General features: G+C 41.2%; 2 protein-coding genes across 2 annotated transcripts; both read left to right on the top strand.

The window, feature by feature from the left end:
- The first annotated feature begins 6334 nt into the window (after positions 1 to 6334).
- LOC147636820 (steroid 5-alpha-reductase DET2-like) lies at positions 6335 to 7111 on the top strand. Its single transcript, XM_086800974.1, has one exon. The coding sequence runs from the start codon at positions 6335 to 6337 to the stop codon at positions 7109 to 7111; it is 777 nt and encodes a 258-aa protein (XP_086657100.1).
- A 10208-nt stretch (positions 7112 to 17319) lies between these two features.
- LOC147636819 (steroid 5-alpha-reductase DET2-like) lies at positions 17320 to 18749 on the top strand. The gene has a single exon (XM_086800378.1). It carries the CDS (start codon positions 17425 to 17427, stop codon positions 18202 to 18204), a length of 780 nt encoding a protein of 259 aa, XP_086656504.1. The 5' UTR covers positions 17320 to 17424; the 3' UTR covers positions 18205 to 18749.
- Positions 18750 to 26734: the final 7985 nt, after the last annotated feature.

The following is a 26734-nucleotide window of genomic DNA, read 5'->3' as shown; positions in this document are numbered from 1 at the left end:
GCAAAAGCTAAGAAAAGTGCAATTTAAAAAATCTCAAGGATTTTTTGTGTCTTGAGGAACATCTGTGGATGTTAAGCATTTTAAAACTCTTAATAGATTGCCCACAAAAACTCAAGAAAAATGCTAACTTTTCAGGACAATTACAGAACTAGTGTTAAGCAAGGGGTTGTTCACATGGGGAGTAAAAGGAAGTGTGTTATTCAAATCAAATTAGGCTTTCACATGGGGAGTAAAAGGATTGAAAACTATAATCTTTTTTTTGGTGTAACAAGGTCTTAAGCAAGGGGTTGTTCACATGGGGAGTAAAAGGAAGTGTGTTATTCAAATCAAATTAGGCTTTCACAAAGGATCTTTCTTCGAAATCAATATATGTTACAATGAAATCAACAAGATTATCATCGATATGGCAATTGCCAAGAGCTGCACAACACCGACATGGATTACAAAACAACACCACAACAAATTATTCATTCAACTATTGTAATTTCTTGCCACCAAATGAGCGCACAAAAATCCTCTCACTACCCATCTCATAAAACAAAAGTTTGTTGTAAAAGAAAAAATCCTACTTCCTACAAAAAGTGCTTGTAAAACCAGCCTCCGGGACCAATGACATACCCAAGCTTGAAATTTATCTCACCTAGATCCAAAGTAGCATTAAGAGGAGGAAGTGCCAAAGTAGCACATGGGCCAAAGTTGCTCACAACACATAGGGGAATGTAGAAAGTTTTAAAAAAAATTCAAACAAGATTTGTAACCAACATCCAACCACCTTGAGTAGCCTAAAGATTTGGCACCAAGGGGGGGTGTTGAGATATGTGGTGCCAAAGAGCACAAAAGAGGTAGGGAGTGAGTCACATGAACAAGAGAAGAAGCATGCACATTAGAAAAAGGAATAGACTAAGTCTCTAATATCAAAGGTTGATTTGTATGGTCACTTGTAAAAGGTGAAGTCGATGGGTCAAAAGGTGACACATGGAAAGCATAAGGTTGCACATGTAGTGTGAGCATTAATGAACACATGGTTAGCACTAGGGTGCACAAAAAGGATGGATTGGAGCCCTTCCCAAGGGTATAAATATGGGTGTATGGATCTTGATTATTGCAAGAGATTATGTGACATTTTGTGAGCATACCATTTTGTTAACATCTTGTTTACTTTTTTAATCACCTTATTATTATCCTTAATCATGTCTTTGATCACTTGCTTTGAGCCACCATAGCCATGCCTAGATCCATGATTTGTAACACTTGGGAGCGGAGAAGCTTCGCAGATTCTGCACTATGCTTAGATTCTTGGAGATAGAGTTAAGATTAAAGGGGAGTGTTGAGATGTTAAGCTCAACACAATCTAACACTCATGATGTACTTGGGTGACCATTCCACCTTTACATCACTAGCACATTTGGTAGATAACACATTGGATCTTCACTAGTGATTCTACAACAGCTAAACTATACCTACCTAGTCCAACTGAGTTATGGCATACTTACCTTGCCATACTTATACCTAGAATATACTTGAAGGAGGAAGGGAGGTTGTGGGAGGAAGGAGCATGAAGGGATGCTGTGGGAGAAGGTTGTGGAGGCACTTGGAGAGGGGAGGGAGGCTGTCAAAGGAGGGAGGAGAGAGGAGGGAGGCATGAAGGAGGTTGTGGAAGGAGCTTGAGAAGAGAGAGGTTGCGAAGGAGGGAGGAGAGAGGAGGGGGGAGTGAGGGAGTGAGGGAGGTTGTGGGAGGAGCTTGAGAAGAGGGAGGCTGTGAAGGAGGGAGGAGAGAGGAGGGGGGAGTGAGGGAGTGAGGGAGGTTGTGGGAGGAGCTTGAGAAGAGTGAGGCTACGGAGGAGGGAGGAGCTTGAGAAGAGGGAGGAAAACTATGGGAGGTGCTAAAGCAATGGAAGTGATATACATATCTACAAGGAAGCAAGAAGACTTTCAAGTCTCCGTGTGAATTGGGAAGGAAGCTTTAGTTTAAGAAATTTAGCCCATCTTACCAGAGGACTTGGAGAATCCATGAATGATCCTCTACATTCAACAACATACCTCATCTTCTTATAGAATGCATGATGTGCACTAGCCTTTCATACATTTTCTCAACGTTACTCTAGCAAAGCTTGCCATAAACAAAAGACACCTATCTTTGAAGGTATACACTAGCCTCTTTAGATATCTTCTCTCTACAGTATTCTAGCAAATCTTATCACAAATAAAGGACACATATCTTTAAATATTAATAAGATAAAAATTTATCATATGCCCATAATATTGGTATCAATGTTGCATAGCATTAATAACAAGGAAATATATCATATGCACATAAGATTGGTATATTATTGCTAAATAGCATTAATAACAAGGAAAGACTATAACAATTAAATATCTAGCATGAGTGATATACTAACTGCTGCCAAATAGAAGCCATGACTAGCATGAGTGCTATATCATAGTCAAACAGCACGCATGACTAGCATGAGTGCTATGTCATAAGAAGATTTCTAAAATTTGGACTCATTTAGGGGAGGCAACACACTTGACATATAGTGCATGATTACTCAAAAATGCTATATTTTCTAGATTTATATAAGTAATATTTAGACTTTTAAATTTCTTTATTCAAAATGCGCTAAAAGGGGCAAAAAGTAGGCCACATGTTATTTTGTTTTCGCCCTTTTACAAAGTGTAACAAACACTATGCAAAAAGGTTTTCATGCCCATGATACACATCCCACCTAAAGTACCGAGTCTTGAAAAAGATAATAGGAGGCTATGTGCACATACTCTTATGCTCTTAAAACCTCATGGCTTCTTGCATCTAGCAAAGCCATTATCACTTCCCTTTTGTTATACATGACATTTTTATTTAAGGTTAGTACTTAAAACATTTTACTCTCATTTTAATGTAGACTAAGTATTATGCATATGCAATAGGTCATTCATGTGACTCCTAATATAGATAAGATGCTCACATACATAGTGGTGCATTTTGTACCATGGATACTATTTAGACCAAAGACCTCATCTTATAAAAACTCTTAGTTTGATGATAAATTAAATGCCCTAGGACATGGTGTAATAGAGTACTTTCATTATTTGTTGTCATTATGTTCTCAAAAATACATAAATCCTCTTTGAGTTGTTTTTTTTAATTCAAGCCATGTTTATGGTTCAAATATATGACTAGTAAATAAAGACAAGGCTAAATATTTATCAAATACTAGGCATATCTCAAAATCCACTTAGTAGAAAAACTTTATCTCATTCCATTTTTGTACATGTACACTTTGTTGTCATTACATTCTCAAAAATACATAAATAATATTTGAGTCATTTTTATAACTCAAGACATCTTTATGGTTCAAATATATGACTAGTAATAAAGACAAGGCTAAATATTTATCAAATACTAGCCACATCTCAAAATCCTCTTAGTTATAGAAAAACATTAATGTACATATACAAGAAGATAAATTTTTGAGGTTAATCTTAGATACCAACATTTTTTGGCAAATTAATATCACCAATACACTTACATATCTTTCGTTGATGCATATTTAGACATAGTTGAATAATAACATATTGTGTTGAAATAGAATAAATGAATCAACTTCATGGGTTATAACTTACAAAGTGTAATAATAACACTTTTACACCCTAACTTCTTATAACATTAACTAGCATTTACCTCTTCCTTGCCTCTCTCTCTCTCTCTCTCTCTCTCTCTCTCTCTCTCTCTCTCTCAAATTTGGTACATGGTAGTGATTAGGGGTATGAAGAAGGAAGCATGGAGGAGGAGGGATGGACACTAGCTAAAGGTAGGTAAGGAAGGCAAGAAATGTGTTTAGAGTTAGGGGTGTGTGTGAGAGAGAGAGAGAGAGTGTGTGTGTGTGTGTGGTACATGGTAGTGATTAGGGGTATGAAGAAGGAAACAAGGAGGAGGAGGGATGGACACTGGCTAAAGGTAGGTAAGGAAGGCAAGAAATGTGTTCAGAGTTAAAGGTGTGTGTGTGTGTGTGTGTGTCACAATGTGTGTGTGTGTGTGTGTGTGTGTGAGAGAGAGAGAGAGAGAGGGGGGGGGAGGGAGGGAGTGATTTATTTTCATAAAATAAAGTGGGGACGAGGTTTTCTTGGGAAAAAATGTACCTTTTTTCTTTAAAGAATGACAGATTGGCGTTGTGGTGGGGGTGGGATGGGACTTCCACTTGGCAACACATGCACACAAACACTGCACATATTACATAAGAGCATAAATGGGGCTTATTTTTACATTGTTGTGTCCCATTTTCTTATATTATGTAGAGATACTCATGATTGCCTCATGTGTACATTGTTGTGTCTTATGTGTACATTACTCTGTCCCATTTCCTTATATTATTGTAGAGATACTCATGATTGCCTCTAATAATTCAGTTAATTTTGATTTGAATAACGGGCAATAAGAGAAATATGATGATGTTGTGAACCTTGCAAACTTAAATATTATAATATGCCATTAGATAGTGTGGCGTGATATGTGAGGAAGTACCACATGCAATCTTTTGAGGGTGACACTATTGTGCACTTAACGAGGAGTAGGAAGCTTTTCATCTGCATGCACTGTCAAAAGATCCATTGAAAGATTTGAGAGATCTTCCAAGTCATAGTAGTGAGATAGGAGAAATAATGATAGAAAAGACACATGATCTTTGTGTGCATATTAAAGTACATTTGAAAAACAAAAATAGAGAGCTTATCAATAGAGTGTTGATTGAGCAATTGACTTTGTCAATGGCTTCCTCATGCATATGATCGATCCATACCTTGAATATTGGTCACTATAATAACTTAGAACACTTCGTAAACTTTTCAACTCATTAACTCCTTAAATTGATACTATGAAAATGTAATGCCTACTTGTTCTTTACAATATTGAAGTGCTAGCACATTTTGACTTGGATGAGTGTTTTTTAGAGATTGTAGACTTCATGTAGCTTCTTAAAGTCTGTGAAAAAACATCTTTTGTCAAGTGCACATACACATGCAAGCACAATAAAAGGAGAGAAAGTTAACACAAACAATCATTTATAAAAGAAGCCCTTCTCTTTGTTTTATGGGCTTCCATAGGAACAATCGTTTATAAACAATCATTTATAAAAGGAGAGAAAGTTAACACAAACAAACATTTATAAAAGAAGCCCTTCTCTTTATTTTATGGGCTTCCATAGAAAACTTCGTTGACATTATACACTATGTTTGATTCACATGCTTTTTGGCATAATGGAAGGGCTTCTCCCTTTTTTGAGGAGTATCCAACATTACTTTCATGGCTTCTACCTTGCATACTTTATTATGTTTCACATTTTATGGTTAGGTTTTCTAAAGCCAAGTCAAGTGACACACAAAACTCTCAAGCATCTTTTGGGCATTGTTGGTGACATAGTTATGAACTCTTATTTAAGACCTTTGGGAAAGAAATTGGTTTTGTGCCATTCAAAAAATTTTCTTATCTCAAAATTACCACCGTTGGTGGTTGGTGGCCTAGGTGCTAGCCTTTCGTTGGTGGCCCGAGTGCTCTGTAGAATAACATAAGGGGCACATCTATTTGGGCCATGCAGCACAAGGATTTGTTGTGTGTGTGAAAGACTATCTAAGGTGGAAAGAAAGGTTATATGTGTGTCCTAAGGTGGAAAGCAAGGCTATATGTGTGTTTTTCTCTCGTTTAGAGCCTAAGGTGGAAAGCAAGGCTATATGCCCCTTTTGAGCCCATGTGTACAAGTACATTACATGTATTGGAAACGAGGTCCAATAGGACTAGTTAAGTTTTCCTTGCACGCAACTATAACATTTTTTTTTGATTAATTTCTATGGAATATGCCCTTTTATATGTGTGTGTCTCTTTTAGGGCCTTTATTTTGTTTCATTATGTGATCATAGGGCTTCTATTGGAGAGATCCTCTTCAAGTGGGCTTTGGTGCCACCATATGGATATCATACATGGTGGTGGTTAAATCTCCTCTTCAAGTGCGCTTTGGTGACACCATACATGTAGGTTATGATGTTCAAAAGACTTTCTCCCATGTTCTGTCTCAAACCAACATCATGACGGTGCTCGCTTTCTCAAACCAGCATCATGATGGGGCACTCTGTGCAGCTGCAACGCAGTCGAAGAGAGTACTCATGTTAGTGAAGCGTGACTGGAGTCTGTGGCATTGGTATGTTGGCTTCTAGAAGGCGGCTATTTCTGCAACAAGCAGCAGCTTTGGGCGGCGGCCGCTGGGGGTCCGGTCTCCGACGACCTCTTTACACTTTTCTAAAACACTCGCGCCCCCTCCTCCCCCTCCCCCTCCCCCTCTCTGCTCGCATGGAAGGTGACCGCGACCACCTGCTCTTCTCAGCGGCCGTCTTGGGAGGCTTCTGCTTCGCGTTGTTGTTCTTCCTCAGCCTGTCGAAGATGGTGGCTCCATACGGCCGCCACCACTCCCCTCCTTCGAGCCGCCTCCTCCTCCCTACCCGCCTCGCCTGGTCACTCATGGAGAGCCCCGCCCTCTTCCTCACCCCGCTCGTTTTCGCCCTCGGCCGCCACGCCACGCAGCCCGTCCCACGCGCCCTTGCTCTCTTCTTCATCGCCCACTACGCCCACCGCGTGCTGGTCTACCCCCTCCGCATGCGCCCGTCCCGCGCCCGAAACGTTCCACCCTCCATCGTCCTGTCCTCCCTCCTCTTCAACCTCTACAATGCCTACATCCAAGGCCGCTCCCTCTCCCACTACACCACCTACGCCCCCACCTGGCTGTCCAGGCCGGCCTTTCTGCTGGGGGGCTGCCTCTTCGCCGCCGGCATGGCCATAAACATCTGGGCGGATTCCGCCCTGATCGCTCTCCGCAAAACCACCGACGACAGGATATACAGGGTTCCGACGGGCGGTCTCTTCGAGTTCATCACATGCCCCAACTATTTGGGAGAGATGTTGGAATGGCTGGGGTGGGCCGTGCTCACCTGGTCGGCTGCCGGACTGGGCTTCTTCCTGCTGACAGCAGGCAATCTGGTCCCTCGGGCAGTCGCCCACCATCGGTGGTACCTGAAGAACTTTTCCAACTACCCTCGCTCTCGCAAGATCCTGGTCCCCTTCCTCTTCTGATCAGAATAGGGCCTGCTTCTTTACATACATTTACACGTTTCAATTGGTGAGAATGATGACGGTCGGTTGCCTTTCTCTTTCTTGTACGCAAATCCTTGGCCATGTGGCATGCGTCCCACAAAACTGATTTTGTAGGTGCGTCTTCAAATAAAGTTGCTCACCATGTTCCATTCATTTTCGCCTTTCGTTCTAAGGTTTTTCTTTCGTCAAACAAATTTCTACACACACACACATATGCATGTATATGTGTATTTATATATACACATGGAGAGATATCCCTCTCTTTACACACACATATGTATGTATATGTATATATATATATATATATATATATAGCTTTAGTTGCACAATGATCTCTCTCTCTACACACACACAAATATGTATGTACATGTGAGATACATATAATGTGTGTGTGTGTGTCTATATGTATGTATGTATATATATATATATATATATATATATATATATAGAGAGAGAGAGAGAGAGAGAGAGATACATGTGTATATTTCCTTCAATATACGCAAATTCAGGATTTGTTTCCTGGCATTTGACCCGAAAAACAACCCTTGGAATTCATGCGGAACAAAGAATTCATGCCCTTAACCATTTGCCAACCTCGTTGTAACAACTAGGTTTAGTTCGTTGAAATGATGTCTCAAACGAATGTCGCCTCTCAGGGAGTTGGCTTGCTCCCCGCGCTCACGATAAAGAGAATTGAATAGGCTTCAGGAAGGCCAAAGGGGTGCCATGAAATAGCATCGAGAGCGAATTGATGACCTCCTTGTGGAGTTGATAGTAGCGATCGAATGATCAAAGGCTAAGTACATGTATCTCTCTCTCTCTCTCTCTCTCTCTCTCTCTCTCTCTCTCTCTCTATATATATATATATATATATACATATATATGTAACATGCTCATCTTCAATAATAATATATGCCCATTTAATAGATGATTTTATGGTTTTTTTTATAGTGCAAAAATCATCAATTTTAATAATTGAGCTATTTCCACTTGGACTCGTAAAATTGAGTCCAAATTTGGAATCTAGGCATGATTTTACCCTAATATAGGATTTTACAACATTTAAAATGGACACGGAGTAAGTCTCTATGTAAATTTTTAATTAAAGTACGATAAATTTTCGACCTTAATAAATACATGTCCGGGTGTCCGATTGACGAATGGACTGCACCCCTACGACCAAGGAAACACCTTGGACAATTTCACCGAAAAAAATTCACAACCACTGGGCGCGTTGACACGCATATCGAGGGTTGACGTCCTAAAAAAGGGGTCTCGTCCCAAAAAGATGTCGTTCACATACCTGGCACCCATACAACAGTCGTGTAAGGACTAAAGGCCAGCCCCCTTGCGTATGGTCCCTACTGGCTGCCATGTGGACACCCATGCGACCACTGGCCCGAAAGGTATATGCGTACCTGCATACAGGCACCACCCCCTTTCCCAAACTCATGCGTCACAGACCACTGTACTTTCACCGTACACCATGCTTTGTGCACTCGCACCCGCAAACCCTCAGTACCCCTCCATGGCCAACACCGACACTCTGAGCGGAGATTGTACCTGACAGCCCTCCTGCATCCCATCCCTAGCAAGCCCTTTTCAACCCATCTCTGCCAACCCTTGTCTTGTGGTAGGGGTGTCCTACAAAACGGACATTGGAATAAGTCTCTATGTAAATTTTAAGTTAAAGTATGGTAAACTTTTGACCTTAATAAATACATGTCCAAGTGTCCAATTGACGAATGTACTGCACCCCTACGACCAGGGAAACACCTCGGATAATTTCACCCAAAAAAAATTCGTAATTACCAGGCGCGTCAGCACGCATATCGAGGTCGACGTCCCAAAAAAGGGGGCACTTGTCCCAAAAAGATGTCATACACATACCCAGCGCCCATACAACGGCCGTGTAAGGACTAAAGGCCAGCCGCCCTAGCGTATGGACCCCATTGGCCGCCATGTGGACACCCATGTGACCACTGGCCCGAAAGGTACATGCGTACCCGTGTTCAGGCACCACCCCTTTCCCCAAACTCACGCATCACAGACCATTGTACATTCACTGTACACCGTGCTTTGTGCACTCGCACATGTACCGGTCCCTATACAAACCCTCAGTACCCCTCCATGGCTGACACCGACACTCTGAGCGGAGATTGTACCCAACAGCCCTCTGCAACCCATCCCCAGCAAGCCCTTTCCAGCCCATCTCCAGGCATCTCCAGGTAGGCTCTACAAAATTTATTCCATTAACCAACCCTTGTCTTGTGGAGGGGGGTCCTACCCCCCACCCCCCATTCTCCCCCCATGTGAATAGACTTAAGGGGAAACTCTCCTTCCCCCCCCTATTTACAGAGACTTAAGTAAGCACACTTTGGCTCTTAGAGGTGGTTTACGAGTGAAGTTTATGCTCATAAAGTAAGCAAACGAACTCGGAATTGCAATCCGACTGAAGTGTTGAGTTCGTGGTGGCGCGAGCTACAAGAAGGTGGCTAGTATGGCTCCTACAAGAAGGTGGCTAGTATGGCTCCTCCTTGAAGATGCCAAAATGTTTCCTTGGGAAGTGTGCATAACAACGACCCTAGAGAAAATGCCCCGAACGCAGTCCAAACTCTTCATGTGGAAGTCCCACATGGAGCCAATGTCCAGGTTAGCTTGATAATCATTTTTTAAAAAGAGGTTTTTATTATTATTGATCTTTAATGTTAGCATTAATTAAGTAAGAAAGAGGTTGCTATTTTCCCTTGTTTTGAATTTACCAAATTTCTTGTAAAGTTGTCATTTTCTCGAGAAGATAACGTGGTTTCTTGCATCCAATGATTTTTGTTAAACAATGGTGTTGCAATCTTGATTAAGTTAAAGTACAGATACATCTTCTCCCTACCTTGATGCCAATCCTGTTCATGTGCGTGTGTAGTCGGGCGGCAACGTTAGCGAGACATCCCTCCAAGGAGCAGGAGAATCAAGGCGATAGAGCCTAAGAGGGCGACAAGCCGGGCTTGAGTCCTTGCCGGCTACCAACAACAACGAACGAGGTGTATGGTCCCATAGGGATTGCCTAGTCTATAAGGCCGAATTCTAGATTATCAGGGCAGAATAAAATAAGCCTTGATCTGGCTATGGATAGATTTGAACATTGTATCTATTTTTAATTAAATCATTTGTTTTTTAGTATTGTTGTATCATTGTTAAGTGGCCATTTTAATGAACACTCTATAAGGTCTCTAATTAAGGAACTTGTTTATATATGTCATACAACGTGGTAGGACTAACTCTAGGAAACAAAGTTGACGTGTGAGTTGGGTGGAAAGTGGGAGGATGGAATGCCTTGATGGCACCATCCTATGGATGGCTGGACCCGATCAATCGGGTAGCTTTCCAACAAAATTAATTGAAAACTCTACATTAGGTAAGTAGGTCTCTACTCTAGAGGATTAGGCCAACGGTTGTGCGTCGCATAGATGGGGAAAAAAGCGTTGTTTCTAGAAATCAAGAATAGAGGTTATCCAAGTTAAGGTCAATCACTCTATGGGGTGATTTGATTTTAAGAGTCATTTAGGAGACCATGCTCCCCCTGTGTGGGATAGAACTAGGTCTTACCTATTAGTCGTATCCTCGCATCTTTACACGGTCGAGGTGTCGATGAATAGGAAATTTTTCCTTTGTTAGACTTAGTAGACTATCTTAAGGGTTCCTCTTTTTAGGTTGGGGGACCTTATAATATACATTTATATAAAGAGATACACACACATATATGTATCTCTCTCTCTCTACATATATATATTTGTATCTCACATTGACATACATATGTGTGTGTGTGTGTGTGTGTGTGTGTAGAGAGAGAGATCATTGTGCATACATATGTGTGTGTGTGTGTAGAGAGAGAGATCATTGTGCAACTAAAGCTATATATTTATATATATATACATATACTTACATGTGTGTGTGTGTGTGTGCAAAAACAAAGACAGAGATCATTGTGCAACGAAAGCTACCTGTAGTCTCACAGCTATCGTGGCTCGATATGGGCTGGAGAGAATGAGATAGTGAGAGTGGGTTGTTGGAGAGAAAGAAAGAGATATACTTGAGATGCATGGCATAGTGACATTTTTTATTATTAAACTTGTTTGAAAATCTTAAATGCGCTTAAGTGTTGGAAAGTGGAACCCACATCAACTCACTATAGTGTTGTGTGCCCATGTAACCAGAGTAGGGTGTGCAAGTTGTGTATATATAAATCGATGACTTTTGCTAAACTTTAAAAAATGTATATTTATACATGTATACATATATGTTTGTCTGTGTGTGTACACGTGTGTGTGTGTATATATAGAAAGATAGATAGAGAGAGAGACAGAGAGGTGTGATACATCAAAGTTGGAAATGAGTAAAGAGAGCAAATGATGTGTGGGTGGCAAATCTCTCTCTCTCTGATGAATGAAGAATGGGGGTTGAAATGATTTCTCTATGTCTATCACATAGTATGCTTTGCACTATAATTGTGAAGAGCGTGGGGAGGTCACAAATGAAGGCATAAAATTGGCATAGATAGTGAGAGTGAAAACTTTGATTCACTTAAGTTGGGCCTTGTACTTCTCCAAGATGCTATCACATATATAGTCAGCCTTGTAGACCCACTTTAGTGCTGATGGCATTGCATTGTCGAGACTTACCCACAAGGTCATAAGTGGTGTCACGAAGAATGGATTCATACTCTTATTGCATGCCAATAAGGGTCCTCCTACACCTCATGAAAAGAAGGGGCCTCCTATCTATAAGTAGATGTGTCATAAGTGCCATAATTGACCGAATTCATGTAAGCCCTAAGTTTGCATATTTAACCTTTTCTTTTGGCCAGTGAACATGTTCTAGTACTCCTTTGCATAGATTTCCAAACCGGGTTGGTGAACATGTTCTAGTACTCATCTTCAAGACCTGTATGTGCAGTTCATGCTCTACCAGTTTTGATTCCACTTTATATGCAACTATAGGTAGAAGGGGAGCTGGACACGTGGTTTTGCTAGTGTAGTTTCTTGGATCTATTTTTCCTCGCTACTACTACTACTGGGTGAAAAGGGGTAAACATAAGGAAGGCTCTTCCTTCATCTCTTGAGACTCCTACTGAAACTAGACATCTTTGCTAGTTTCTTGGATTTATTTTTCCCCGCTAAAATACTACTGAAACTAGACATTTTTGCTAGTTTCTTCGATTTATTTTATCTCGCTACTTGGTGAAGATCCATAGCATTGGTAGGATTTTGGCTCCATATCATAACCCAAAAGAATGCATTTTTTTTGCTCTTTGGATCAAAATTTTGCATGTTTGTAGCATGTACATGCACGTACAATCATGACCTGAGACTTTGAAATGGGCAATAGAAGGCTTATTACCCAAGTAGGCTTCTTATGGGGTCTTTCCATTTATCACCTTTGTTGCACTTCCATTAAGGATGTAAAATAATGTGTTCAACCCAAAAATAATTTGGAAGATACTTTCCCCCTTGAGCATACTCTGAGCCATCTCTATCATTGTTTGATTCTTGTGCTCAACCATTTCATTATGCTACGAGCAAAGAATGAATTGTCAAAGCTCTTGGTAAATTTCATGCTCCTTTCTAAGAGAATCAAATGCCTTTGATGTCAACTCTTTGATGTGTCCTTATCACCTTCATTTTTATTTTTGTTTGGACCATGGTAAGCCATTCTTTCAACTTTCCAAAAGTATCTTCTTTAGCCCTCCAAGCTTTCTACTGTACTATTTATTAAACACAAGAAGTAAACATAAACTTCCAAAGCGTTCATCTTCCCACAAAGTATATTGGTGCCACCACTCGTGTTGTAGAATTAACCCATAAAGAACCACTAGTAGTGAATGCATCACAAGTTTCCCACCTCCCATCACCATCATCTGAGCTCATCTTGGGTCACATTTGATCCTTTAAAGTAACAACATGGTGTCTAAGATTCTTTGAGACAAAATGAATACACACATGTAGTGTGGTTACTCATCACACTACATCTGAGCTCATCTTGGGTCACATTTGAGCCTTTAAAGTAACAACATGGTGTCTAAGAGTCTTTGAGACAAAATGACTACACACATGTAGTGTGGTTACTCATCACACCCACTCCTACATAGCAAAGGATTAAGACATATGCTTTTTGGTACTGTTAGCAAGATAATGTATTATGTATGCATTTTTTGCGATTAAAGTTGTATACGTCAACAAAGAGCATCATACTTTAAATATTTAAAATCCTTTGTCAATCATGTATAAGGAATATTTATGAAAAGGTAAGGGTGTAGCTTCTAGGTGTACAAGGGAGCGATCAGTTTAGGTTGGCCACATTTAGATCAATTTGTATTTTAATCTTTATAGTTTGACATATTGTGTATTAATACTATACAAGAGGACATCTATGGATTTGTATAGATGATAAATAAAATTTTCTAGCTTCTAGATTTACAAGAGGCTAGTTAAAGAGATCTTTTAGGTTATGAGGTCTATGACAAAAGTAATCATTGTTTGATACTAGGGAATTATTGAGTAAATTAGATTTTTTATTTTGATATATTAGTAGGAAGAGCTACTAGATCTATTAGTATGAAGAGTTACTACATCATCTGAATGAATCTGCATGTGCCCGGGCCTTCTGCCACCCCACCTCAACCTTCGAGCAGATGCTGCACATGGTGTAGTACTAGAGCGGGGATCGAACATGAGCCCTAGCCCCAACATGTTCACTTCCTTTACCACTGAGCTATGCACCTATTGACAAGTTTGAGATAGTTTTAGAATAAGTGTGCAAGACCATGACCATCTACATTTATCATCATTGTGTTAGCTCGTAGGTTGCTATGGTGCTAATAGCTTTTGATTTACCCTTGGGCACTAACTAGCCTATATTAATGGTTTTATTGTTGACTTTTCTTTTTTGAGAAGGTTACATCTTCTTCAATCATGCCCTTCAACTTCTAGTCCCTTTCTCATAAGCGATTAGGGTGAGGCCTTCAACTTTTCCTCCCATCTGAGATGGTGAGTGGGCCTACATAAGGAAATAGCAAGTTCTATGTGGAGGCTTGATCTGTTCAGAGAAGGAGAAGCTTATGGTCCTAGTTTGTTTTAGAAAACACGTCCAAGTCGTCATCGGGTTACATAATGGAATTGGATATGGTTATTAAAGTAACTAATGCGTTTTGATAGAAAAAATTCTAACAAATTGTCTTCTTCATTGTATCACTAAGATTGCCTCAAGGAACAAGCCACAAAAACTTTTATCATTCCTTCATAGTTGGAAACTTTTTTTAATTTGGTAATGGAGACCTTGGTGTCTCCTTCTTGTTTCCATTAGGGTTCCCTTGTAATTATTCTCTCTCTCTCTCTCTCTCACACACACACACACACACACACACACACATACACGTAGAAGTATGATTGGGTTTTTCAAAGCATTTTATATCACTTTTGCTGCAATGTGGTGTAGGGCCTTTTGATGGGACTCAAGACACCCTAATCTCCTTTGCCTAGCTTGCCTTTCATTGCACCTCATTGACCTACCCATTATTACATAAACATGGAAAGTGAGCTATGGATAGGCTTTTGTATAAACTTTACTATAAGCTCTTTCACGGTACTTTTGAAAGGACTTGAGACACACCTATCTCCTTTGCCTACTTTTCCCTTCTATGCATCTTATTGAACTACCAATTATTATATTGGACTCTCTCTCTCTCTCTCTCCCACACACACACACACACACACACACACACACATGCACGCGTGTGTGTACCATCACAATGCACACCTTTGTTACAATTTAATAAGTCACAACAAGAAGTCTACGTGCATTCTAAATATATCATTGGTGACCCACGCAGATGTTCTCACTACAATAAAGTTTAGGAGTTTTAATAGGACTTGAGAGGTGCAACTCTCTCTCTCTCTCTCTCTCTCTCTCTCTCTCTCTCTCTCTCTGGGTCTTGTTACATACTTAAAAGTTTAAGTGTATTCCATAATAAATTTAACTTCTAATGCTCACTTCTTATTTGAAGTGATATTTGAACACCAAGAATATAGAGGTGTTTTTGAAGTGAAATTCGAAAAACAAAGAAAATAGAGAAGTCTTATTGGAATTATAAACACTTTTGAATATATTTCCGAAGGGTACTTACACCTTTTTCTAATATGAAGGATAAAGAGATGCATCCTTATACTTCTTGCAATGGTAGCCCCTATGTCCTATCCTTTTTAAACTTCAAGGATCATGCGTCTCAAACTTTAAATAATACCCACAAAAGTAAGTGGCCTACACTACTTATTAGAGGATACATTTTTATATCAATAGAGGTTGTCAAATGACTTAGACCTTTCAAACTTTAATAATATCATGTCTTGCTTCTATGCATGCACATTCATTGAAATCCTCATTAAATAGAATAGCATGATATGTGAAAAAGTTATTGCATGAAATCTAATATGATATCCTTGAGGAATCAACAATGACAAGAGAAAGTTTAGTGTTGGATTCACAATACTTAGAATATATTCTTACACATTTAAGAGATCATCATAGCTATAACAAACCAAATACATGAGCTACACATGCATGTTAAAGTAATCTTTAGAAGACTTGGATAGCTTACCAACCTTTAAAACTTGTTGATTTGAATATTATCTTTGTAAATGCCTTCTCAAAAAAGAATAGATCATATGATTGATCCTTGTAAGTTGTGTAAAACAAATTTCCTAGATTGTAAAGGAAAGTTCAGAATTGACACCCAATGGTCTTTGCCAATGCCTTATGCTAATAATTAATGTATACTAGAATCATTTTCTATCAAGAATACATTAAGAGACAATCAGACTTCATAAGTATTGTGAAACTGACACTTGCCAATGCCTTTGGCTATAATTGCTATATACTTAGAATCATTTTCTATATCAAGACTAAGTTAAGAGAGAGAGAGAGAGAGAGAGAGAGAGAGAGAGAGAGAGAGAGAGAGAGAGAGAGAGAGAGAGAGAGAGAGAGCCATGCTTTTGGTAGTGGTGGTGCCTTGTAGGAGGGGTTGCATGACATGTGGAGGCAAGAAGCCAAGTGGATGGATATTTTCTTGTGCTTATCAATACTACTAGAGCTTTTGGATATGGAGTTATTGTGATGCCTCTTCATGAACATTGAAAAGGGATTTGTTAAACAAGAACCTTATACTCAATTGTGCACACACACATGCATGTATAAGGAAGTGAGAGAAAGTCATTGCCCTTTACCACCTCTTAGCCAATTTTTTAAAGATTTGCACGAACTTCATTAGGTAAGCTTTATAGAAAATGTTTTTTATCCACATGCCTTTTGGTAGAGTTAGAGGTGAGTATTTAATCTAGCATCAATGTCAAGTACATTATCAATTGATTTAATAGGCCAATAAAAAACTCACATGTGAATTGTTAATGCCTTATTTGACAAATCAACATTCGAGGATGGTGGCTAAGTCTAGGTTCATAAGCTTTGAGCTAGAAGCTTACACTTGCCGCTTGTCAAACGCTTATTGCGAAGCTATTGCCATTCAAATGTGCACAAAGCAAAAGTAAAAAATGTATTGGGAAGTTGTTGCCATTCAAGGTCCACCAAGCAAAAGTCTACTATGAGAAATAGTTTCCAACCTAAAGAGGCAAGACATGGGTGGAAGGTGCACTCAAAAAGTTGGTTGTCAAGCATTGAAACCATGGTCAATGGTGAAAAACCCTAGAATTTTATATATTATGTTTGTGCCAACTTGCAAAACTTTATAACTAATTGGTGTGTGAATGTATTCATGGGTCACAGCTATTGTTGATGGCTTGAAAGTTGTGAACCCACACTCGATTCGTAAGCATGGAGAAGGAATTCATATGCAAAGAGTTCGCACCTTAGCGCATGTGCGCTCTTTCTCTCTCTCTCTTTCTCTCTCTTTACCTCTCTCAATGTGTAAATGGGGGAAAGGTGCTACAAAGCATTTTTAGTAGTCATGTAAATGGGGGAAAGCTTATTTTGTAATTGTGCTAGAAAGCATTTTTTGTAGTCATGTGAACACGAGCAATGAGCATCGTGCGTACTTGGAAGCATTTGGAGTGGTACTAGCCCCAATGGCATTTTTCTTCTAGAAGCCGGATTAAATTTGGGTCAAAAGAGGAGTCCGGCCTCCGAGGATGGCCACCGTCGTATAATAAGTTCCAGTATGCACTTTCCCGGACCAATTTTTTTTTGTGACCTCAAACCGAGGAGCTGCTCTCTTGCGTGCACAGCCACACATGGACGACAGCCTGCTCTTCTCAGCGGCCGTATGGACGGGCTTCGCTTTCGCGTTGCTGTTCTTCCTGGGCCTTTCCAAGCTCGTGGCCCCCTATGGCCGCCATCACGCCTCCTTCGCCTCCAGCCCTCTTGGCCGCCTCCTGCTTCCCACCCGCCTCGCCTGGTCTCTCATGGAGAGCCCCGCCCTATTCCTCACCCCTGTCGTCTTCGCCCTCGGCCGCCACTCCTCCCAGCCCGTCCCCCGCGCCCTCGCCCTCTTCTTCCTCGCCCACTACGTCAACCGCGTGCTGGTCTACCCCCTCCGCATCCGCCCCTCCCGCACTCGCAACGTCCCCCTTTCCATCGTCCTCTCCTCCTTCCTCTTCAATCTCTATAACGCCTACATTCAAGGCCGATCCCTCTCCCACTACACTGCCTACCCCTCCACCTGGCTGTCCAGCTTCCCCTTCCTCCTGGGAGCCTGCCTCTTCGCCGCTGGCATGGCCATCAACATGTGGGCGGACTCCGCTCTTATCTCTCTACGAATAACCACCGCTGATCGGACATACAGGGTTCCCACAGGCGGCCTCTTCGAGCTTGTCACATGCCCCAACTATTTGGGAGAGATATTGGAGTGGCTGGGGTGGGCCGTTCTCACCTGGTCGGCCGCCGGCCTCGCCTTCTTTCTGCTAACAGCGGGGAATTTGGTCCCGCGGGCGGTCGCCCACCACCGGTGGTATCTTGAGAACTTCTCCAGTTACCCTCGCTCTCGCAAGGTTTTGGTTCCCTTCCTCTTCTGATTATGTTCTGGGCGCCCAAGCCAATCGGACTCAATTCTTTACACATCAATCAGAGAAGACACAGACACAAGACGCACAGTCTCTCTCTCTCTCTCTCTCTCTCTCTCTCGCTCACTCACTTACTCACTCACACACACAGACGCACACAGTCTCTCTCTCTCTCTCTCGTCGCTCTCTCTCTCTCTCTCTCTCTCTCTCTCTCACACTCTCTCACACACACACACACACACTCACACAGACTGTTCTGCCGTGCACTGCCGACGGCGTTGCTTGTATGGTGGCATTAAAGAAACCAGACAGGGCTGGGGTCTCTTCTGCAGGCGAGCTTTGCAAGAAACCTACCCTGCCCCCTTCAACTGCCCTATCGTTCGGTTCCACGTCGCTGCTCGCAGCCAAGGGCTTTGAAGAAACCTGGACCCAAGTGGTAGGTAGGTGTATCGCCCTGCATGTCCTTTTTGATTAGCAACCATTCCCTTCTTTTTGGATTTCCAAAATTTGTCCGTTTCTGTGTCTGTAAAAAATAATAATAATGCGTTTTTAGACCATTGCTTTCTTGCTTAATTAACCCTACATCCTGTTTTAATCGGTCAGGCATGCTTGTATGGAACTTTGGAGAATGTGGAAGGTTAAATTAGTAATTTTTGCATTTATCAGCTAATAATGGTTCAAGAGGGACTTCTTCCGCAACATGTATGTAGTGGAGCTTTTCCTTTAAATCTCTTACAAAGTGCCTTTTTTTTTATTTTAAAATGATCTTTTAAAATTTAAAATGATCTTATTAACTTAATTTGAGAGAGAGAGAGAGAGAGATATGCAATTGAGAAATCACTCTTGTTATAGTCAAGTGTGTATGAGATCATGTCCTCTCATACCAAGGGAGTGTGTAAGTGTGTATGAGATCATGCCTTCTCATACCAAGGGAGCGTGCCCACGTTTTTCATGTTGTCTACTTTCACATGAGGAAGAATAAACATTACGTGATGTGAAAGACCATGCACACGTTGGAAATGAAATGCAAGTTGTAGAAGAGCCTCGAGAGTGCGCATCCGTTCTTGCATGTAAGCAGAAGCGCTCCCATCACGGTCTTGGAACGAGGTGGAAATAGGTTTGGTACTCAATGTTCGGCTCGACACCCCAGGTGTAGATGCGACATGAAGCATTTTCTTTTTTTCATGTAAGATCAATGATGAATGTAGCTATTAAATTTTAACAAATTGGGAGGCTTACTCTTTATGCAGCAAATGGCACCACATGTAGTACTGTATTAAGGTAGACTAAATTAGACTCTTCTAAGCTACCGATCGATGGTAGTCTTACGAGGGATTTGCCAAATCCTACTTGGTCCAGTGGAAAAGAGATTGATGTGGAGAAAATTACAAGCGTATGTGTGGAAAAAAGTGTGACTTTGATGATCGATTTCAAGTCAACTAGGTTTATAACTAAAATTTTAAAATCTTTGAGGCCAATTTAAATTTCAATAGTTTTCTTTTTGAAATATGATTAAAGATGGGTTTTTACTCTTGTCTTTGTTTTTTGTGATTTGCAAGTGAGGGTGGCAAAGCTATACAAGTAGAAGTCATGAAGCCAATGAGTGTTGACATATTTGAAATCCTTTTTAGAGATGATGACTCATTAAATTACTCAAGAAATGCCTAGGTTTGGAGTCTATTTTAATTGCTCTCATTAAATAATTCAACAAATTCTTATGTTTAGTCTTTCAAATTTAGAAATGATGGTTTTCATTAAATAACGCAGGATACCATTTGCAAATGCCTTCTCCAACTTGCTTCAAGCTTTACAAAGGTGGTTGACTAGTCTTTAATAGAGGAAGGCTTCAATGAAACATGTGTTAGGCTTTGAAAGACAAGTGTGCGAGAAACGTTATACACATCACATCTTGTTTCCTTATGTTGTCTTAATGTGGTGGCATCAAAGTTGTTCCATGACAAAATACCCAGTATATATTTCATATATATATATTTTTTGCCTTTAAGGGATCTATGATTGATTGGGCTTGCTTGCTTTGTTTGCACATGAACTCCACATGCACAAGCGCACGTATGCATTTTAATTTGCTACGAGTTGGTGCCCCTTCATTATTCCTTTGGCCCAATCTCCTTTACACATCATTATGCCATGTGGCAAACTCTATCCAACATCCTTTTATGTGGCTCTCACCATTCACACAATAATTTTACTTTGCAGATGTCAACACCCCTCCTCAATGTAAAATTGGATGTGTAATCTCGATCAAAACAATACACCACTCACCTCACACCCCCAAAAATTTGGCATTGCCAATCTCAACACTCCCCCTCAATGCAAATTGGAGTGTTCTATGACTGTGTGCGTGTGCCGAGGCAACCTAGACACCTCAAGTCCGTTTCGAGCACCAAGTTGCTCGAGTAGAACTATCCAAGTGCTTTTAGGACGCCCATGTGTCCGAGAAAAGGAACCAACCCCAAAAAGTACAACGCCCATGCATGCATAACTCATGCACACCACAATTACATCATTTTCGAGCACCCGCGGGCTTAGGCAGGGAACCCTCATGAAATCTGGGTGAGAAAGTATAATCCTTTTTATGCATGGAAGTAAGGATAGGGTAACCACAAAGTCCAAGTGGTCAAAACAATTTTATCCATGGCTTAAGCTGATCTTTGCCTGATGTATTAGGGCATTGCAGAGAGCCAAAAAAAAATGCAATTTACATCGCCTTTTGGTTATGACCAGGCAAAAGGCCCATGCATGAATATATGTGAATCTACATCGAGGTTTAATCTTAAACCAAAACTTGCTGTACAAGGGTTTTCTCTTTTGCATGTGAACAACCCTCATTTAAGTGTGTTTTACACCAACGTAAAAAAAACTAAGTTTTCAAACCTTATCTTTCTATCCTCCACAAAAAAAATAAAAAATATCTCTGTATGAAGACAAGAAATCTCTGTGTGTCTCTTGTTGCCGCGTGGAATTTACATTCGAAGCTTGTTCTCAAGAAGTTTCTTGACTACAACAACACCTTTTGTCCCTACATTGCTAGTAATCAAAGCAGATTGAGCTAACGTGACCTTCTACACTATATAACCTCCTCCCTTCTCTTCTGAGTCTTGTATGGTTTCCTTGATCACGGGAACTGTAGCTAACATATGCACACATGCAGCCACCAGTGCTCTCTATTTTCCCTTTCTTTGCGCTTAATGAAGCGATCGCTGTGTACAGCTTGCAACTCTTCACAACCACGTGTGCCCAACATGAGCTGCTGTTCAACACTGCCCTAAGCTGCCTTGTACTTTCTATCTGTACTCTCTACCATTGTGCCCTTTGCTGTCTAGGTATGTCATCTTCTAAATTGATGTGATTGATGCTCTTTGTGAGCTTTTCCATGCATTAAGTCTCAATTGAGTTTTTCCTCTTGCCTCAATCTTCAAACCTCCTTCCTCAAGTGAGGTTCTAGCTAATAATATGGCTACCATGAGCTCCTAATTGAACTCCAAAAACTTACATGCCCTTTCCTTGCATGGCGAACCTTCAAGGGTGCTTCAATTAAGGTTTCCCACAAGAAACCAAGGTGTATAATCACATTGAAAGCCATCCATGACTTCCAACATTACTTCTTTGAGAAAACCAACGATGAGCACATCTGTTCCAGTGTGCCCATTTATGAGCTCCATCTCAGCCCATAACATGCTTATCCCTCACTTGGATAATCTTGCACTTGCACATTCTTTACCAGTATGCAAAGAACCACCATCTAGCAACCTTTCTTCATATTGAGCATTCTCCTATGCCCAATCCAAACTTCATGAGGCAAAACTTCACAAAACCAACCTTTTCAGAGACATTTGTCTCCTTGGCAACTTCTTCTTTGTTGATGACACCACATCCAACATCTCCAAAATGCTAAAATCTCCTCTTGCAAAGTCCATTGGCGGAAGCTTCTAAAGACCCCCAATCTTCTAATGAACCATAAAAGGCATAATCTCATACAAATGCTCTCCCTAATGATAAGAGTGCCATAATGTTTTCTCTACACACAAACCATTATAAAATAAACACACACCAACCTAGGCTTAGCTAAACCTACGCTCTGATACCATAATAAGAAAGTGGAGTCATGCTAAGCCTAGTATAATCATAAGATTAGCATAAAGATTAAGGAGGCTCAAAATAATCAAGGAAAGCCATAATGATGAGTAGCATACTAATGAGAGGCAGACACAAGGTAGGCACACTCAACACCTTGTATTGCAAATGTGTTGTAAACCATACAATGAGGCTTCTAATATAGATAGCCTTTAGCCCAATCTCCTTTACACATCATTATGCCATGTGGAAAACTCTATCCCACATCCTTTTATGTGGCTCTCACCATTCACACAATCTCTTTCCACAATATCTCAACCAACCTAGAATGTGTTCCCACATGAACACAACAATTTTACTTTGCATATTTCAACAAGTCCCAAGCCTCAAAAACATAAAAATGTACATGTCCTACCACCAAAGCTAGTGTTGCCCCTATGTAGAAGGCTCACACAATGGGTGACTAACTTGTGGTTGCTTTATAGAGGGTAAAAAATGTTTTCGATTGAATTCTATTATCAAAAATCGGTATAACTATGTTGGGAGAAGCCTAACTCATATACGTACCTAATGGGGCATCAAATAACTATGCATTCTATCCTAGATTTTCCACAAGAGGATCTCCAAACAAGGCAATATTAGCCCATGGAGGCCATTTCAAATGTCCACTTGTTCACTTGCACAAAATTTGGCCTTTACTAGAAAATGATTTTCCTTGCATTGAATCCCTTGTACATATGTATCTTGCCACACTAGGGGATTTCCTTAAGCCCAAAACTTCTCATAATCAAATAAATTTGATAAAAGAGAACAACCAACCACCTTCTTTAGGAAGCTATATTCTCTTCCCCAAAATCCAATGAGACTAAGAGAGATGCTCATGAAAAATATCTTTCCTGCACCTAAACATTTGGATCCACCTAAACATTTGAGTCTTATTTGCCTTGAAACTCATTGCTTGAAATCCTTTGTCACACTTTAAGGCAAATAAGACTCAACATGAAAATTATTTCAAGTTAATGTTTCAAATGTACTACATGTAACCTTTGCTTATTAGATTATAACTTGACTTTTTAATTTCAAAAAAGTCAATAAAACACACGAGGAACATTATTTGTTGAGATGTATTAAAAACAATACATACAACATGTAGGAACACATGCACATGTTAACTTGTTTTAGAGTCATTAGAGTTCATACTATTGGTTTCATATGCATCATCAAAAGAAAAGTCCCTTTGATTAGCTAAGGAAATGATTGAGGTAAAGTAAAACTATTGGAAAAAGCTACCCAATATTGGTTAGATCTTGGTAATAGAGAGTACATCTCTTAGGAGTGACACAATTTCTGTTTTGAACCCTACAAGTACATGTTGGGGAAGCGTGGGATCCATTAGCAACATTCAACCACATATCACCACTTTGGTAATAAGTGTGAACGTTGGCCCCTACTAATTGATGAGGTTCTTGGCTGATGGATGAATGCCTAAAGTTCGTGTGATGTGTGTAGCATGGGGTACCAATTGGGTGGACACATAGGAGCACACGATTATAGTTTGTGGCCTTTTAGGTACACACTAGACACCTGGGGTTATTAGTATAGTATACTATGCTAGGGTTTCATGTTTTTGGGAGAGCTCTAATCTTCTTCTTTGATGTTTGGAAGCAAGGGTTAGGTTTTACGATTTGTTTGGGTCTTGTACTTTGGTATGAGAGTAAGGCAATGATTACTGTTCTTCATTATGGTGAAGGTTTCTTGTGGTTAATTCATCTATGGGGGGGCTGTTGGGACGTGCGCGAGCGCGCCGGGGGGGGGGGGGGGGGGGGGAGCTACACTCCTACTCTTCAAAGCAACGAGCATGCATTCCTTTTATAGCAATGCCACCAACCAAAATAGTAGTAAGCATTATCAATATTTTTCAAATAACAACTAGGCTTGATTTTTAATGGGCACCGTTGCCCTTCAAAATTGATAAGTTTGGTGAAATACAATAAGTTTTTTAAAAAACATTTTAGTACAATTTTTGACGGGTATTTTAAAAATTTTCATGTATTTTAAGGCCAAAATTCTCAAAAAATAGGCGTCATGCCTGTCAGAAAGAAACTATGAGAGACTAATCCACCCCACCCTGATGCATCATGATAGGTGATAGTGGCCCCTCAGCATACCGACCAGATGTAAGCAGCAATGCTCTTTGCTCATCCTCTAGAAGTAGGTGAATTTAAACCATTAATGAAGATGCTAGCCCTATTGTATAGATGATCTACCATCTTCGGTGATACCTTACCTACATTCGATGGGCTTTGAGAGCATTTCATGGCTGTTATTTTTCTCAATTTGACACTCTTTTGGCGTATCAAAAATAAGGCTATTTTAATGCTTGTGGTGGTATGGGTCTAGATGGCTTCAACAATCATCCTCATCTTGAGCAATGATCATGGAAGTCCTAGGCGCTCTCTCTTACTATTTTATTTTGATTTCCCATTTGAATGTTTACCTTGAACACCCTTGCACAAAATAAGCAAGGGTGTTAAGCCACGCGGTGCATTGGGACGAACGCCACGTGGCTCTCATAAAAACGGAAACTCTTAAAAAAACGATAAACGGACATTGTAAAAAAACGATAAAACGGTACGCTAAAATGATAAAACGCTAAGGTAAAAAGCTGCATGACCACCACGCTGCAACGAACAAAACGAAAACGAACAGGCCGAGGAGGCACTGAACGAGGTAACTAGACTTGTTTACATATACAAACTGCTTTACCTTGTTTCATCGTGTTGCGGAGGTGCAATTCCAGCGCGACGTTTGTGGACCCTGGCTCTGGAGTGAGACAGATCGAGCCGTCGCTGGAGTATGGGTGCGAGGAATATGAGAATTTTCCCTAAGATTTATTCAGTAGCTAGGCATCAAGGGAGAAGTATATTTAATCGTTGCGGTTGTAGAAGCGCTTGGCGGGCACTAGCAAGCTGAACCGGACAGAATCGGCCGTTGCTTACAAGCCAACGAGCAGGGGTCCATCACCATTCCGTCAGTCTCTAGAACCGCCACCCTTGTGGAGAGTGTTGTGGACCCTGGGTCTGGAGTGAGCCAGATCAAGCTATTCGCTGAAGTATGGGTGTGAGGAATCGGAGAATTTTCCCTAAGATTTATGCAGTAGCTAGGTATCAAGGTAGATTTGATCACTATGGTTGTAGGCGGGCACTAGCAAGCTGAATCGGACAGAATCGACAGTTGCCTACAAGCCAGTGAGCAGGGGTGCATCACCATTCCGTCAATCGCTATCTGTGGACAGTGTTGTGCTACGGTAGCAGAGCCCCATCGCAATATGCCTACTTCCCTGGATGGCTACGGTAGAAGATCCCCAAGTCGGCAGAGGCGCGTGGTGCGTGGGGAGACGTGGATGGTGGGAGCATTGATGTATGATGTGGTATTCCGGTGCGAGGCCATGGGCAAAGGTGATGGAAATGGCGCGTGAGCAAAGGCGGAGGAGTCAACGTGGGTGGCGTGGGGGGTTGACGAAGCTGGAGAGCATCCACACAAGCTTGATTGATGTGGTTGGCACCTCACAAGGAGCTTTGCAACTGCACACCTGGCAGGCATGTCCGTCATGGCATCGCTGAGGTGGCCGATGTGGATGTCATGGAAAAGGTCCCTCCAGTGCTCCTGCATGAAGTGGATGGCTCAAGAGGAAGCCCTGCTGACTACAACCGTGTCAGGCGTGTTGTAGGTGATGTCGATTGGCGGCCATCATCGCGGCATGTTGTAAATATTTGCCCATCATTTCTTGTAGTTTGGCTGACCTCCTTCATATTCCCATACTCTTACATGATGCTACCATGTCGTGCTCTCCAATGTAGGTGGGCATGCACCTTTTTTTCATATACCAGGGTGACGCTCCTCTTCGTGCAATCCACTTGCTTGCCACGATGTGCCATCACACAACATTAGCTAGAGCCTCTTCCTCTATGTGCACATTTGACATGCTAGTGATGAAAAGTTCCATTACACGTCGGGAGGATCAGGGCCAAGCTATCTGAGCGGGTGAATAATGCCCTTCTGTGTGTTTGATGGGTAAGGCAACTGGCAGGTAGACAACTTTAGCATTCCGCACACATTTTGGTGGGGGCGAATCAGCGAGCCTTCACGCTTGTTTGGAGCTGGTCCTCATGAGGGGAGCACGACATGGGCGGCCATGGCTGTCCTAGTCGACTCTCTGCTATTGAGTCTCTCTAACATCTGGTGGAATGTTTTACATCACTATTTGCCACCCGCCCATCAACTCCCTTAACATCCTAGGTTAGTCATTGCCCCCTTCGAAAAAACACACACACATTGAAAGATCCCTGCCCCTTAGCGAAACAAATTCAGGGGTGCTAACAGCGGAAATAGCACTTCTTGCGCAGGGCAGAGTCTCCCACTCGGGGCCTCGCCCACCACGAATATC

Source organism: Cibotium barometz, chromosome 7 (assembly GCF_041138505.1).
Source record: "Cibotium barometz isolate CiBa-2024 chromosome 7, ASM4113850v1, whole genome shotgun sequence".
Taxonomy (NCBI): domain Eukaryota; kingdom Viridiplantae; phylum Streptophyta; class Polypodiopsida; order Cyatheales; family Cibotiaceae; genus Cibotium; species Cibotium barometz.
The sequence above is the reverse complement of the archived record's forward strand: the minus strand, read 5'-3'. Positions and strand labels throughout refer to the sequence as shown.

Bases quoted from the DNA above. Each gene is read 5' to 3' on its own strand.
- LOC147636820 (XM_086800974.1), top strand. From the start codon at position 6,335: ATGGAAGGTGACCGCGACCACCTGCTCTTCTCAGCGGCCGTCTTGGGA.
- LOC147636819 (XM_086800378.1), top strand. From the start codon at position 17,425: ATGGACGACAGCCTGCTCTTCTCAGCGGCCGTATGGACGGGCTTCGCT.